Genomic DNA, 15,846 nt, shown 5'->3' with positions numbered 1-15,846 from the left:
TGTGGGTTGTCTTTTCACTCTGTTAGTAATTTCTCTTGATTTTCAAAAGCTTTTAAATAAGATGTGATCCCTGTTGTTGGTTGTTTGAAGTATTTCCTATGAAGTTTAGGTTTTGTTCATGAACTCTCTGCCTACACCTATGTCTTCAAGATTTCTACCTACTTTCTCTTCAGATTCATTGTTTCTGTTTTAATGTTTTGATTTTCGATCCATTTTGACTTTAGTTTAGCGCATGGTAAAAGATATGGGTCTAGTTTCAGTCTTCATCATGTAAAGATCCAGTATTTCCAGCACTGTTTATTAAAGAGGTACTGACACAAAAATTTTGAATTGTGAATCTTAGTAAAACAAATTTGAAACTGATTGATACAAATTTGAAATTTTTATTGTTGGTTTTCAGAGTATTACAGTCTGGTGAATCAGGTAGTAAGTAATAGCAAAAATAAAACATGTTATGTAGATAATTTTTAAAAAATAAACTGCTCTTTAATATATCCATTAAAAGTCCAAGTTTTAGGGGCCTAAAGAAATACAAAATATATCACTTCTCATCAACAGAGGACTCTTCTTTAAATCTCAGTCTTGAATCTAAAGAGATTCATACTCTGTAAGGGTCTCTGCCTCTCTGTTCTTACATGTGATTAAAAACTTACATTATTTTTGGAATTATTTTAGAGGTTGCTAATTTTGTCATTAAGCTCAGAATTTATAATCTATGGATCACTTTTTAAAACTTTTTTTGGCCTTTTTGAGACAGGTTTTGGCTATGGGATTCAGGCTGGCCTTGAACTTACTTTGTAGCCCATGCTGGCCTTGAACTCTCTGAGATCCTCCTGCCTCAGTCTCCCGAGTACTGGGTTTATATAAATGTGTACCATCATGCAGGTTTGAAACTTTTTTATTTTGAAAAATGATAGATTCATAGAAGTTGCAAAATACAGAGGGGCAGAGGGACTCTGTGTATCCCTTCTCTAGTGCTTATATCTTCCATAAGTAGTTTCAAAACCAGAAAAATTGCATTTGTTATGCAAAATGTTAAATGGTATCATTTCTTCCCCAGTAGCTTGGATATAAGAGATGTATGCATAAGCTTATAAATAATTTTGCATGCAGGACACACCTATAGAATTTTAGTTATCAAGAATTGGTTTCATGTGTGAAACACTTACTCATGTGGGTAGGGAACAATGTAACATTTTAAGAAAACACTGATTAATCTAAACCATACTGGAAAAAAAGTTGGTTGTAAGTCTGAGACCTTAATACCAGATGTTTTGTCTGAATTTCCTGAATAATTGTCTCTCTGTGTCTTCCCCCTTTGTGCCGCGCCTAGCTCTGTCTCATTCAATTTATGAGCTGTGGTTTAATCTTAAGAACTCTACTTGGTGTTGAACATGGTGGCACACACTTGTAATGCCAGCACAATGGGAGGCTGAGGCAGGAGGATTGCAAGTTGGAACCCAATCTGGGAAATTTAGAGATTTAGTGAGACCTTGCCTCAAAGTAAAACATAACAAAGAATTAGAGATGGAGCTGGGCCCAATCCTCAGTCCTGCAATAAAAGAACTCTACTTGATTTTGGATCTTGACTCAACTAATTGTCAAATTACTGTCAACCTTCTTATGCTTTCTAGAGGGGATAATTGAAGAAAACTATATCATTCAGTTTATAGCCACAGTTATTTCTAACTAGAAATCTGGTGAGCAATTGAAACATGATTTCAGTTCTAGGTCAACTTCCTCTGTTTTTGAGCTTGCACAGAGTTGGCCTCTCCTAGAATCAAAGATTAATTTTATGCCATTCTGAGATAGAATTTCTCTAGAATGCTGTTAAAATTGCTTACCTCAAAACTCTCCAAAACATTGCAAGCATTGACTTTAAATTAAACAGAATGAAGGAAAAATCCATGCTCATGACTGCTGTTTGGTGGAAATCATTGATAGATGCTTGTGTTCTAACATAAAAATCTCAGCAATTTACCCAGCATGAATTCTTAAAGTGCTTTGTATCAGGTCAGGTTATTCGCTATTACTTTTTTCATGCCTGACTTTTTTTGCACTGACTAAATTCATTAATTAGGATTCTTTCTTTCCCACAGTCTATGCTTTTAAAAACAAAGCAAAACAAAACAAAACAAAACAACACAAAACTCTCAACACAGTTACTTGAAGGGCAGCACTGAGAAATTCACGTATTCTGAGCTGTGGTATAAAGGCAAGGTTCTTTCGTGGGATTTACACGAGCAGTTTTCTGTGAAATCTGTTTTTTGGGAGGACACTCTCTGAATGCAAGGAAATCTCTTACCCATGGAGCAGACACTTGTCTGCCTCAGAAGATTTAAACTAAGCCTCACTCTCCAGTTAGCAGCAAGACCATGACCAGGTAAAACTGCACAGCTGAGTGTAAACCACGCTATCACAGTTAGTATTTGCGATGGGAATGAGTCATTTTTATTGACATTTACCAGGGGAGCTTAGCAGCCTGTCAGTGAGGAACTAAGCAGCTAGCCTGCGAGAGCTACAGTTTCCATTCTCTCACACAGAAGGCCTCTCGCTGCCAGGGACTTAATAGCTCATTAAAAACAGAAGTCTAGAAGCTGGGACTTGACAAAAAGTGACAGCCCTCAGTAAGTCTCCCACTCTTCAGCTCCATAATGAGGCGGAAGTAGATGCAGGCGCTGCGGGCAGGTATTGCGGGGTCTCCAGCTCAGGGTGGGCCGCCCTTAACCCACAGTGGCCTCCCACTCTTCGCCACGCTCTGCAGCGCCCTCTGCTGCCCAGCCCTGCAGGAAACGCGCCTGTTGTTCTGGGCACAAGAAGCCCTTTCTCTCCAGCCTGCAACCTCCGGCTGCTCTGTGAGAGCTACCAGTGCCTGGTTTGCGTGAAATCTTGAGTTCTCCGCCCCAGCCCTCAACCCTTCACCTACTTCCATGGGGAAAGGTTCACAGAGCGATGAATTCACTGTTTTCAACCATTGTGTGTATGATATGGAGAATAGGAGAAGCCAATCAGGGCTGATAATTCTTTAAGTCTTCCATATAAGCGTTTGTAGAAGCTGGAATTTATTGGACCAAGCAAATCATTTAATGAATGAATGGAATTTCAAATATACCCATGAGTCAATTAAATAAAATATACAAGGGACAGTTAGAATATAAACCATTGGAATTATTTGACTCATGTTCTCTGTCCAAACATCAGAAAATCTAGACCTTGGAAAAACTTACCCTATTCTTCCATTCTCCCTAATCTCATTTCATGGTCATGGTAATTCTTATTAGATTGAAGTTATTAATGTCCACTCAACAAATGGCCATCCAACTCATGTTCTTAGAAAAACAACCAGACTATTGCATCCCTCCTCCAACAGCTTCTCCTGCTAGTGTGCTGATCCAGCCATGCACTCATGTTCGTTTCTACTTGTGACTAGTGTCACGCATTTGTGACACAGCCAGTAAGTAGTGTTTGAAAAGACAGTTGTGGTTGAAGAATAGATGATAGAATCCTATGGCTGGTTATTTATTCACAGTTGTTGGTACTTTTCACCAGTCTCACAGATGAAACACTTCAAGGGAACTTTCTAAGGTATGTTTTATGCACAGTGTCTGGTACATGGTGATGGACTTTTGGGGACGCTTTATACCTCAGATCAAGGTCCATTCATCTTTAATAGTTTCAAAGTGTGGAATTCAAACCCAACCTCTCTGACATTCCTTATTTATGGAGTTGATAAACCTAACCATGTAATTGGAAATAGGAGCTGGTTGGGGGTGATTTTTCTGGAGCGGGCCCTGCTCAAGCTCCCCCTAACCTAGCTTCCTCTGTGTACTTCAGCAAAGAGATGTGTGACCAGCAGAACGCCTTCACCATGTGTCCCCTTTGTGACAAGTCCTGTGACTACTGGAATCTCAGCTCAGCCTGTGGGACCGCGCGGGCCAGCCACTTGTTTGACAACCCTGCCACTGTCTTCTTCTCCATCTTCATGGCTCTGTGGGGTAAGTGGTCATCATGAGCCTTGATTATGTGGGGGCCACCCTGAAGTGAGCACGGGACCAGGTTCTAAGGCTCATAATCTTCATTTGACTTTCCTTGGTCTGTTTGCTTTGTTTCAGAATAAGTATTTTTTAGGGCAATACCTTGCCCTTCTAGTCACATGTGAATAGAAATATCTCTTAGATACAATAATGTGAACTCCATGCTGTGCTCATGTATGGTTTATTCAAAATTTAAACCAATCCATGCTTTGAATATCCCCAGCATACTCATAAGCCACCCTGTTCACACTCCCTTAGTGGTATAAAGTCGTGGATGTCATGCACTCTAAGACACAGAGTGGTAACATGGCCACTGTGGTCAGAGAGCAAATGGGTGGTCATTGTGGGCTGAAAGCTGGCCTTCTGACTCTAGGCTCAGTGCTGGTTTCAGGACATGGTGGGTGTAGATGATAGGTCAAGGGTCCCCAAGCCCTGGACCACATACCTGTCCCAGTCTGTAGCCTGTGAGGAGCCTGTTTGCACAGCAGGAGGTGAGCAGCAGGTGAGTAGGTAAAGCTGAGCCTATGTTCACAGACCCTCCTCCATTGCTCACATTATCTGAGCTCTGCTTCTGGTCAGATCAGTGATGGCAGTAGACGGATCTAAATTATGTACTCCTCATGAGAATCTAATGCTGAAACCACCCCCCTCTCCTACACCCTGATTCACAGAAAAACTGTGTTCCACAAAAGTCATCCATAATGCTAGACACAGCTGCTGTAGAGATACCACGCCAAGGTGGTGTTTTCAGTTTTCTCACCAAAGCATGCATGCATGCTCGCGCTCTTAGAAAACTGGAATAACCTGGAACAACCATCCTGTGGTAGCTAACATTTTTAAAGCATTATGTCCAGGTGTATTTGAAAAGAGACCAAGTCACCATGTCTCAGTCCATTGGAGCATCCACCTCTTTTTTAGGGGGGTGGGTGCACACCCTTGGCATGCCCATTGGATTGCAGGCCAGCAGGACAAGGGTGTGCTTGATCTGTCACTGCCTTTGTGGGGCCTGCAGGATCCGACAGGATGGGGCCTGAGTCACACATCCCTGAGAGTGTGAACAGGAGCGGAGAGGGGAAGGTCTGGGGAAACAGGAACACACACTTCCTCATTTCCTGTGGGGACTTTCCTTGGATAGAGGTAGAACTAGCCTGAAAAATTCCTGTAGTATTGACAGGCAATCAAGGAAGACCTGAAGGGGGCGCTCTAGGTCTCAAGGAAAACAGCTGCTCCTCAGAGCATTATGGAGCCAGCCCAGCCCATTTAAACTGGGAGCAGCAAATAGGAAGAAATGAAATTCGGGTCCTGAGAGGTCTGGAATGTGGGCAGGAAGGGTCAATATGACAAACAGAAGTGCTTATTGCGTGGTAAGGTGTGGGCATCTCCATGTCTCCCCGTCGAGGAGGGTATCTTGTAATTACCCTGAAATCCACTTGAGCTGATTTGGAACCTGGTATACACATTTGGTTTTTGATATATTATGACTTTAATTTCCGTGAACTTGTCTAGTGTACATCACCACCACTGAGTAAGTAAATCTTAATGATGCTGGGCCATGATCCCTCAAAGACTTTTCTGGGGGTACATAATTGTTATACAGAAATGTGGTTTTCACTTGTACTTTGCAATTTCAAGCCCCAACAACTATCTCTTGTCTTTCCGCAATAACTGTGATGAGCAGATTCTCCTTCCCTCTGAGAGCCTCAATAATTTACTGTCCCCACCCCTCGAAAGTACAAAAGGATGGGATTGTGTCAGAGCTTACTAGAGTAGGGTAGACTTTTTTTTTTTTTTTTAACAGCCTTGCTGTGTTTTATGTGATTATGTATTTGGTTACAGCAGCCAAGAGCCCTAGGCATGATTGCCTACAAATTACAATTAAAAATTACAGTAATGCCTCTCATTACCATAATTATTATGATTAGTGGTGTTGTGCTTGGTGGGCCTGGGCCAAGACCTAGGCCTGCCAGAAGGCTGTGAAGAAGTGGTTCTGTGCAGCGACTTGGGCTCTGGGTAGCAGTGAGAAAGGGTTGTATGGGGACACTGGGGGTCATGAGGGTACTCGTCAGCAGGACCTGAGTCGGCTGAAATCTTCAGGCCCAGCTTTATTGCAGTTCTGGCTACACCAAGAACCTTTGGGAGATGGAAGCTCTATTGAAAAGGGAAGTAAAGAGATGGAGTTTCTGAACTCTTTTTTGATGAGAGGTGAGGGACACGAGCTGGGGTCAGATTGTACTCAATATATGTCTCTGGTCTGCTCCTTGACAACTGTGAAACCCATAGCAAGTAAATGCTGACCAGCTATGTGTCACTGACATCAGTGCTCTCAACCCTGGAGCCCTGTTACCGTGGGCATGTTACTTCATCTTTGAGCATCCTTGGCCTAATCTTTGAGCTGGGTGACCTAATGCCTATGCCTATGCTATTGTCCTCTCAAGACAAGGGAATGAAGTTTGTGTGCAGAACAGTTACCTTTGTGTGTACCCAGGAGCTGTGAGCTGTTCTTCTTGCATAAGGACCTTCCTTGGCCCTTGTGACACCTCTTCTTGTTGCTCCCTTGCTCTCTCGTCTGTGTCACAGTGTGGCTTTCTTCTTTCTGGAAGACCCAGGTTGGTCAGTCTCTGAGCTCTGTTGTATGCACAGCCTCTTCAGGTACCATGAGTTGTCACCGTTGACATCAGGAGGACAGGATGTACTCATAAAGAAACCTTTAAATCCAAGGGGGACACCGTATGTATTAGTGCACCCATAATTCAGCTTTAAGAAGCTGCACATTCAGCCAAGGTACTTATGATCCGCTCAATTGTATGTTGGTCTTAAGTTACACATAGGCGGCTGTGAGTCCAGATGCAGCTCTGACATAATCCTGCAGGCTGGCAAAAGCAAGCAGTAGTCACGTGTGCATGCACTGGGGTGCCCTTGGCCCTTACCAGCTGTGCAGCTGGAGGAATAGCCTCGGGGGGCATCTCTTCCCTTTCCAGGGTGCTGTGACCTTCAGAGCAGCAGGAGTGTAGAGGAAGAGAGCACCTGGGCTGGGTCAGCAGGGGATAAGGGAGGGACCCGGAGGGTAGCATAGGAAAGGCCGAGAATGTGCAGTCTGTTGAGGGAAAGAACAGTGAGGAGCTGAACCCAGCAGCGCTGAGTACAGTTGTGCGGTGTGTGTTGATGAGTGGTGTAAGAGATTCAGACAGAAGGCTCAGGCCATGCATGTATGGTCTTGGCATCCAGACAGAATTTACACCATAAGAACTCATTGAAAGCCAGACAGGGGAGTGTGGGCGCTGTCTCTGTGCTCACCTCTTTTTCACTGTTTGAACCCTGTTGTTTGTTGAAACCCATCTCAGATGTCTTCTCTGGCAGCCGGCCTTCCTCTTCTGTGTGCACACTGCTTGTTATCTGTGTTGTTCTTACAGCTAGGGCCGGTTGATACCTTGTACTGTAGTTATTTACAATCTTTGCTTATAGACTGCTGATGACCTGAGAGCGAAAGCCACATCAGATTCGTATAATCCTCCTCACAATGTCTAGAACATTGTGATGCCTTATTGGGGCAGATGCCTTATTGGGGTTCTCATTTTTGCAGGATTAGAAATTCACTCAGCTCACTCAAAGTGCAGGAGATTTACTGTAAGAAAGCAAAAGGCAAGCTCTTGGATGTAGGAAATGAAATATAGCCAGGCCTTCTGGGGATGGGAGCTGAGGAAGCTATCAGAAACCACAGGCTTCTCTCCTTTCCCCAGGTGCTACGTATTTCCCTTCGCTGCTTCTCCTTGTGCAGCTTAGTTCAGCTTTCCAAAGAGAGAGTCTGATTGGTTGATCAGCAAGGCCTGGAGCAGGTGTCACTTCCCAGGGTGACAAGCCATGGCCACAGTGGCTGTCAGGTCTTTCCTACAGCACGTTGCATTGGCTTTTTGAGGAAGTATCAGAGGGAAGGCATACTGACTGGTGTGCAGGAATGGTAGGAATCCTCCAAAAATTTTCTAGAGAAATAGAATGATACATAAATTCTATTTACAGTGATTATTCTACCAGCCACATGCAGGAGAAGTTGGAAAGCTGGGAGTCTGGAGTCAGATAGAACTGTTAGGAGACAGTTGCATAATCTCAGAGTGACAGGATCAATGGCTAGGAAAAGGAAGTGGGGCTAAGGACAGAAAGAAACAGGCGAGGGAAAAATGAGCATGTTGATCAAGGAGCCAGAGAAAGAATGTATGCATAAGCAAGATGAGGCTTGTCAAAATGACTAGAGATTCCTCCATTTTTTTCTCCTTCATCCATATGTCCTTTCTTTCTTGGGACTGTCTTGGTCTCATAACCTAGAAGTAGGCTAAGGTGTGTTTGTGTGTCCCTTCAATATATTCATACACTGTGTAACGATGTTTTGGTCAGCTAAGGGCCACATATGCAGTGACAGTCCAGTAAAATTGTATCATCCAGTGACATGGCAGGGGATTTGTGTAAGTATACTCTGTAATCATACAGTGATACATTTTTCAGGACAGAGCCCCACTGTTAAGAGACACATGTCTGTTAGCTTCCAAGGATGGGGAATATGTCTCCTACTTCTAGCAGCTCCAGCTAGAAGTAGGAGACAGAGACTAAATGCTTTAGACACAGCTCCTAAAGGTGAAATCTAAAGTGCACCCTCCACCTCACTGTTGCACTCAAATGCTATTTGGAATCTTCAAAACTAAGTGAATCCTCTCTTCTCCTTTAGCTACCATGTTTTTGGAAAACTGGAAAAGACTACAAATGCGACTGGGCTACTTCTGGGACCTGACTGGTATTGAAGAGGAAGAAGTGAGTTCTCTTGCATACTTCCCTGGGGCCTTGCTTTGCTTTGACCCTGAAAATGGACTCTCTGGAGAGAGGCAATCACATTTTCTGGGTTATCATCCAGTCGCTGGGTGGGTGGTACAATGACTGCTTTTGTATCATCTTGACTCCATGAGAAAAACCATGGTTGATGTGCACTGAGGCCAAGAACTCATATGCTCCCTCTTCTTTTGAGCTGTAAGACGTGGAGCTGAAGGGTAAGAAGACATCCCAGTACCTCCTCTGATAAAGAGATAGCATAAGAGGCAAGATGTACACTGGATAGCAGGAGGCGTGTGCACCATAGCAGGGTATGCCAGAGCACCTCTGACTATGAAATTCATGGCAGAGGCATGGGGATCAGATGCAGGCTGACTGTAGTGCCTGGGGAAGGAAAAACAAGCCTTTATGGTCCAGTTCAGTACATTGTATATGAATCTGGAGGGTGAGCTGAGGAAAAAAGGTAGATTCTTCTGTAATATAGTATTCTGGAAAGATGATATTTAAAATATGTGACTAAATCAAGAGTTCTTAGTTCAAGAACTAAATCTAGTTCTCTTTTGAGAACTAGAGTCCTTGTTTTGATTCTGGTGGGTTATCAGTGGCTGATGTTGGGGTTATTCACAGTTATATTTTCACGGTGATCTCCCCACCTCATGGTGCAGCCCCAGTCACCCCCACATTGCCACTTCTTTTACTCCACTGTGTGTGGACCATTACAACTTTTCAAAGCTGCTGACTCACATGCCATCGTGAACTGAAGAGTAAATGGAAATATTGGAAAGCGACCTTGGGCTTTGTGCCTTTGATGTTTTGTGAACAGATTATTGAAATTCCTATATTAGTCTTATTTTTAAATCTGTGTGTTCTCAGGTCTATTGTGTTATCATTTCTTGTGTTTAATGCTCTGTTGTCAATGTGTCTTCAAGCAGATGAGATGAAAAATGGCAGGAATTGCAAGGAATGGAGTAGAATCTACCAGTCAAGTTGTGTCAACTGAAACTTCTATTCTAAGAGGAGAAGTAGGAGAATAATAGGCTTTCCCCAAAACAATAGGTTATCAGTGGATTCCACCCCATCCTTCCCCATTCTGTCAGTTTTGAATGCCACAGTCCTATGGGTGAAGCATAGACCCCGAGACTAATGCCATCATGGTTTTGATGGTAAGTTAGAGAACACATGTGTGGATTCTGCCTTTATAGAAGATAAACTAGTAAGGAAGATAAATAAGAGAGAATAATAAAGACAATTGCATTTCTTGTGGGTAATCATATATACAAATGCATGTGTTTGTTTACATATGCTATAGACATATGCATACGTCTACATTTGTCTACCTATGTATTTATCTATCTGGGGGTGGGAAAGAGAAAGAAAATGAACAAATGAATGAAAGAAAGAATGAATGAATATAAACATGGTTGCAGTGGTTGGATGGGAGCAGTCCTTGCTTTCTTCTTAATGTCGTAATGCTAGAGGCTAGGATGTCTTCAAAGAAGCAAAGAAACTCTGACATTTTTATCTGTGGAGGCCAGAGCCAAGCTAAGTGTGTCTGCTCAGTACTGCTGAGGAAGCCAGTAAGTCTTTCTGTTAGAAAGGAAGTATAAACATACACAGAGAACAGCACCAGTCATGACTCGATGCCCTTGACATCTCTGTAACAGGCCCCTGGCAGGAGTGGTATTATGGCCCATTTGCCTTTCTATAGTCAGATTTCCTACGTCTTTGTTTAACCCAATGAGCCATGGTAAATTCCTGGCAGGTACACGATTGAGGAACTTGCATGCAGGCTGAGAGGCGCCTGGCCAAGCCTGGGTTTGCTCATGGCAGAAGGAAGTGCTCCGGATGGGATCTCTGTGTGAGGTTCCTGCAGGCATGGATGGTTTTGTGACACAATAGTGCCACCCTCCACCCCACATCTGAGGGCCAGCATGGGTGAGAGCAAAGGACCCCAGCCTCATCTTTTCCTTTAATGCATTTCTATTTTGAACTAGACTCTCAAACACATCCTTAAATTCAGTTCAGTTGTGAACATACACATCAGCACCTGTTATGCACCGGGGTTTGGTTTGCAGTGTTGACCTTCCTGAAGCCTAGCCCCTGACTGCCCGAGGGTTACATTCAGCAGGATGCTGTCTGGTCTGTAAATATGTTGAGTTGATGGGGCAGATGTGAGAGAGATTCTTTTTGGTCAGAATAGGGTATGGAAAGTTTTTTCTTTTGAAAATATCAGTATTTTGAAAGCTAGTTGGATTTTAATGGGCAGCTGAGGGTAGACAGGGCATGCACAAGGAGAAAGTGGAAGCAGAGGCCTGTATCTGGGAAAGCTTGGGGTAAACAGCAAGATGCCCAGAAAGTCTTGTTGATTGCAGCACACAGAGGCAGGATCAAAAGGGATAGAGAAAAAAACTTAGTCTGATGGCAAGGTCAGGGCGGGCACTGATTGCTCATTATGTATTTCCGTGGACACAGAAAGCATGGAGGGAAGACAAGTAAGGCATGAGGGACTTGAACAGGAGCCCTAGGGTGCACAGGAGGTACTGCCGTGTGTGTTGAAAAAAGTTCATCTTACACTCAAATGAGGCCTGCAAAGGAGGCAGATATTACTGGGAGTTGGGAAGAGGGATGCAGTTGTCCTGGGAGGCCATAATTGGCAGCCTTCTCTGTTTTAACCAGGCACCTTCTTCATTATCAGAGGTCCCCCAGTCTAGCTGCCTGTAACTTGGAGACATTGCTTCCCTGAGCTCTTTGCCAGGAGACAGCTGCTTAGGGGGAAGGAGGTGTGACTGCAGACATAGACCAAAGCCCATTCACCCTCTCTTCCTCCCAGCTGAAGTACCCCAACATGTAGCCTCCCAAGGAATGGAACAAGTAGGGTGGCTTAAATCTGGTTTGTAAATGTGGGATGTAACAGAAAAGATCAGAGCTGTGATGGATGAGGTGAGCAGTCAAATGCCAGAGCCAAACCACTGGACCAGTGTGCCCCCTGCCAATGGGTGTCCTTGTAGACACTGTCAAGGGACATCCTTTGGGCTCTGAGTGTCCCTGTTGTGGGAAGGCCAGCCAGTCTGCTCTGAAGTAGAGTACTCAGTGCAGTGAGTCTCTACTGTCCGATTAGTTTCTGTGGCAGCAGGCCCCAGGTGCCCCTGGCACCGCTGAGCGTGTCAGTATCTTTCCCACCACTCACTTGGCACATCAAGCTTCAGGTATCCTCAACAGCTTCCCCTTCTCAGAGGAAATTAAAGGCCCTGCCAGCTTCCTGCCCCTGGCTCTGCTGTCGTCCTCCTTGCTGAGACCTTCTAGGCATGGAGGCCTTCCTTCTGTCTCAAATTTATTCCAGGCTTTGCGCCGGCTGTTTCTTCTGCTAGAACCCTTTTCCTGCAGTCTCCTTGTATCTGTCCTTGGTTGCATTTTTGGTCTTAGTGAAATGTGAGCCTCCTCTGATCAGCCTCCGCTAAACCCCAGTCTGCTTTGTTCCTCTGTTGTCCTCCTCCTCATGTGCTAGTTTCTCATGTGTGTCGCAGGTGACTTCCTGTTACCTTCCTCTTCCTCTGTGGGGGAGGGGCCCTGCCGTAGGACCCGCGCTGTATCTTCAGTTTGTAGAAGAGAGGTCAGAGCGTAGCAGAGGTTTGCTAACTCCTCAGTGAATGACTTTGTTGGATGAATCTCTGACTTGACTTCTTTAGATCACCTGGTTCCCACCTCGCTTGAGTTCTTCCTCCCAAGGAGTATTCCAGATAGGAGTATTTGGAGTAATTTGGCATCAGATTATGCAACTAGGGAGGCTCTGTTTGGGGAATTTCAGGTTGTTGTGCCTAGGGTTGGGGTTGAGCAGCCTTCATGAGACGATTCTGCTGTGGCCTCGAGCTCCTTTGTCCTGGCTTTTTAAAAAAATTGAAACAGGTTAAATTTCAGTTGTTAAGTTTCTAAATTGTCCAGGATTGAACTCAAAGTTGCAATCCTTCTGCTTTGGTTTTCCAGAGTCCTAGGATTAGCAAACTTGCCTTGTCCAGCCTTTGGGGGATTCTGTAACCTCACCAAATCTGCAAGCTATTTCTGCTTTGAATTTCTGACACTCGTTTATGTGCCAAAAAAAGCTGGCTTATCCCAACTGGAGGTATTTGAACTGAGGTCCTGTGGGATATGGTGGGTCACAGCCACAGTTAGGGTATGCAAGGAAATGCCCGTGTGTGATGTCATAGACAGCCAGAAACAACCTGCCATGCAGAGAATCTGCAGGGTATGAGAGGACAGAAGCTACTCTGGCCTGAAGAGGTTCGGAACCCATATTATAATGCCATAAGACAAGGCTGCAGGTTTTTATTAAACTTTTCTATTGGAACAATGTAGAAAAGTGTAATCAAATTTCAGGGGCCATAGAAGAAAACTTCAAACCACATTTTTCAGAGTATTCCTGCAGAATGTTAATTGCTATAGGCAAAAGCTGTTCTTTGGGAAATTGGGAGCGTATGGAAATTAAGCAGGTGTCTTTACAGTAGTACCTTCCAGAGTTTTTAATATGTTCATTGTGACTCCAGAAAGGTGATGCATTGAGTGGCGTTTTTTACTTTTTTACAACCTGGAATCCTTTTTTAGCTAAAACTCTCTTGGAACACACGCACCTTAAGAAATGCTGTGTTGCAGGTTGAGGAAGTTGAGAGACAAAATTGAGTGAACTTCACCAGTATTTCTTTTTTTTTTTTTTTTTTTTTTTTTTTGTCTTTTTCGTTTTTATCGGTACCAGGGATCGAACTCACGGCTGCCTGCTTGCAAGGCAGGCGCTTATGCCGCTGAGCTAAATCCCCAGCCCCTCACCAGTATTTCAATATTCCTGTGTGTTCTTCATTCATGGTGCCAGTTACTGCAAGAAAAAAAATAATGCCAAACAGGGAGCTGATCCTTGTGTTAGGAGAAGAAGACTCTTGTGCAAAACAGCTAGGAGATAAGCTAACAGAAAACTAAGCAACCAAGAGCAATGGTTGTGGTGTAAGCTAAAACAACAAACAAACAAACTCTAGTAACTCAGAGAGGAGGGGCCCCATCCAGTAAGTATGACTGATTAACAGATAAGATTCCTGGAAGTGACAATAGAAGACCTTAATAAACACCAGAATCGTGTTAGCTGCTGTTGTGTATTAAACTTGTTAGTCATGTCTGTGGTCTCTCCAATATCATGGCTTCTTTTGAGAAATCCAGAGACAAATTAGGAGCCTCTCTGTGGAATCTCTGATACATGGGCAGTGGTAAGAAAATGTGTGTTCTCTAAATCACAGAACTAGCACTTGAATCCATGCCTGGGTGATATCAGTAAACAATGTAGAAACACGCTTTCCTCACATCTGTAGATATCTGTACTGGAGCTGGGAGCTGCAGGAAGACCTGCTGGTGAGCCCAGGGGTGCACTGTTAAGCTCCCTTTGAAGCGAATCTTGCATCTTCCTGTCCCGGTATCTGCACTGACTTGATAACCATGGTCCGCTTGATCAGTTAGGCCTTCTTTTTTGAAACTTATGACTCACAGTTCAGGTTTGTATGGCAGAATGGCCCAGCGATGTCTTGGGAGCATTGGCATGTTTGTCAGTGAGTTGCTTACCTATGCTCTGCTGGAAACAGGTTCAGGCAAGTGCGTTTTAAGATTCCCTATGGCCACTGTTAACTTTAGGTTTATTGGTTGCCATTTTAGCTTGCAGAACAATGAGTCAGGGAAGTTTTGCTGTTGCCCTGACTTCTGATGTTGGGCACATCTGTTTCTTCAGCTGGGATTTGGTTTCTTGAAAGTGAGTTGAGGTCTAAGGCCACTGGTGTGACCAGTTCTATGCTCTGCCTTTGTCAAACTGCTCTGAAGAGCACCTTGCTTCTCTTTGCATCAGCAAAGTTAACATCTCCTCTCTCCTTTCTCAACACCGGTGCCATCCTCAGGAACGTGCCCAGGTTTGGCTTTCAGTGTGGTAACCCGTGTTGTTTGTCTCGTCTCTCCTTTATGCTGTGTCCTTGGTCTAGACTACTTGTATCCTGTATGGTGTGGCAGTTCATGTCTGATAGAATCCAGTCCCAACCCCGACTTTAATGTACTTGTGGTGTCTGATTATAACCCAAAGGTCCAGGTCATTCTTCTTCCTGTTTACTAACTGCTCCCTGACTCTTTGGTTTAGGAGCATTCCCGGCCTGAATATGAAACCAAAGTTCGAGAGAAAATGTTAAAGGAGAATGACAAGTCGGTGGTCCAAAAATTGGAAATAAATGCAGCTGAAAAAGATGATGAGGTAAGATGCTATGCCTGTTGCTTATTTTGTGTTAAGGTCTTATAGTTATGCTATTGGAGTACCTTAGCAAAGGGAGATTGGGCTGTGAGAGGAGCTGATGTGTGACAGGGTGCAATGAAGAGCCATATCTCCTGTGTCCTGAGCCAGAGCTCCTGGCAACAAGCTGTCACCATGACTTAAGCCATCTCTTTCCTGAGTGCTTCTTCTATCTAGACAGACTCAGAGGATAGACTGGAGGAAAAAGAAACAGCCTCAGACCTGGTTCTTCTGGCTACCAGATTCTAAGTATTAAATACTAATACCACCACATCAAGCCCACAACAGCTAACCCTTACTGAATGCTTGCTTTATGCTGGCCACAACTATTCTAAGTGAACAACATAATCTCATTTCATTCTCACAATAAGTCTAAGCCTGGTGCTATTGTTATATTAGGGAAAAATCATGAAAAAAGTGCTTTTGGATTAAATCATTTTTCAGAGGTCACACAAAAACTAAATGGTGAATGGATCAGGGATACAAAACGAGGTCTAACCATCAAGCCATACTGCTGCCCAAATGAAGTAGAAATGAAAAGATAAATAAGCAAGAGTTTTTACAAGCAGCAGAGGTGAATCTGTGCCTGTATTTGCTTGAGCTACTCACATAATGTTCTTTACATTTTGTTTTTCTGGATGGGTTTCCAAAAGTAGGAACGTGGTGGTTACCTTAGCCTGAGTCATATTTCTGAGCTTCAGA

At 43.8% G+C, this 15,846-nt stretch overlaps 1 protein-coding gene across 5 annotated transcripts in view; it reads left to right on the top strand.

Moving 5' to 3' along the window:
* The window catches only part of Ano2 (anoctamin 2), a 345,087-nt gene that overhangs the window by 174,313 nt on the left and 154,928 nt on the right, over positions 1–15,846 (top strand). For all 5 annotated transcript variants that reach the window (XM_063237730.1, XM_063237729.1, XM_063237731.1 and 2 more), the window contains 3 exons: positions 3,835–3,995; positions 8,749–8,831; positions 14,998–15,108. In XM_063237730.1, coding sequence (XP_063093800.1) covers positions 3,835–3,995; positions 8,749–8,831; positions 14,998–15,108 — 355 coding nt within the window. The remainder of the gene's footprint in view (positions 1–3,834; positions 3,996–8,748; positions 8,832–14,997; positions 15,109–15,846) is intronic.

Source organism: Cavia porcellus, unplaced genomic scaffold (assembly GCF_034190915.1).
Source record: "Cavia porcellus strain 051 isolate PalLab524CR breed Dunkin Hartley unplaced genomic scaffold, mCavPor4.1 scaffold_27, whole genome shotgun sequence".
NCBI classification, from domain to species: Eukaryota; Metazoa; Chordata; class Mammalia; order Rodentia; family Caviidae; genus Cavia; species Cavia porcellus.
This window is presented reverse-complemented; position numbering and strand designations above follow the sequence as displayed.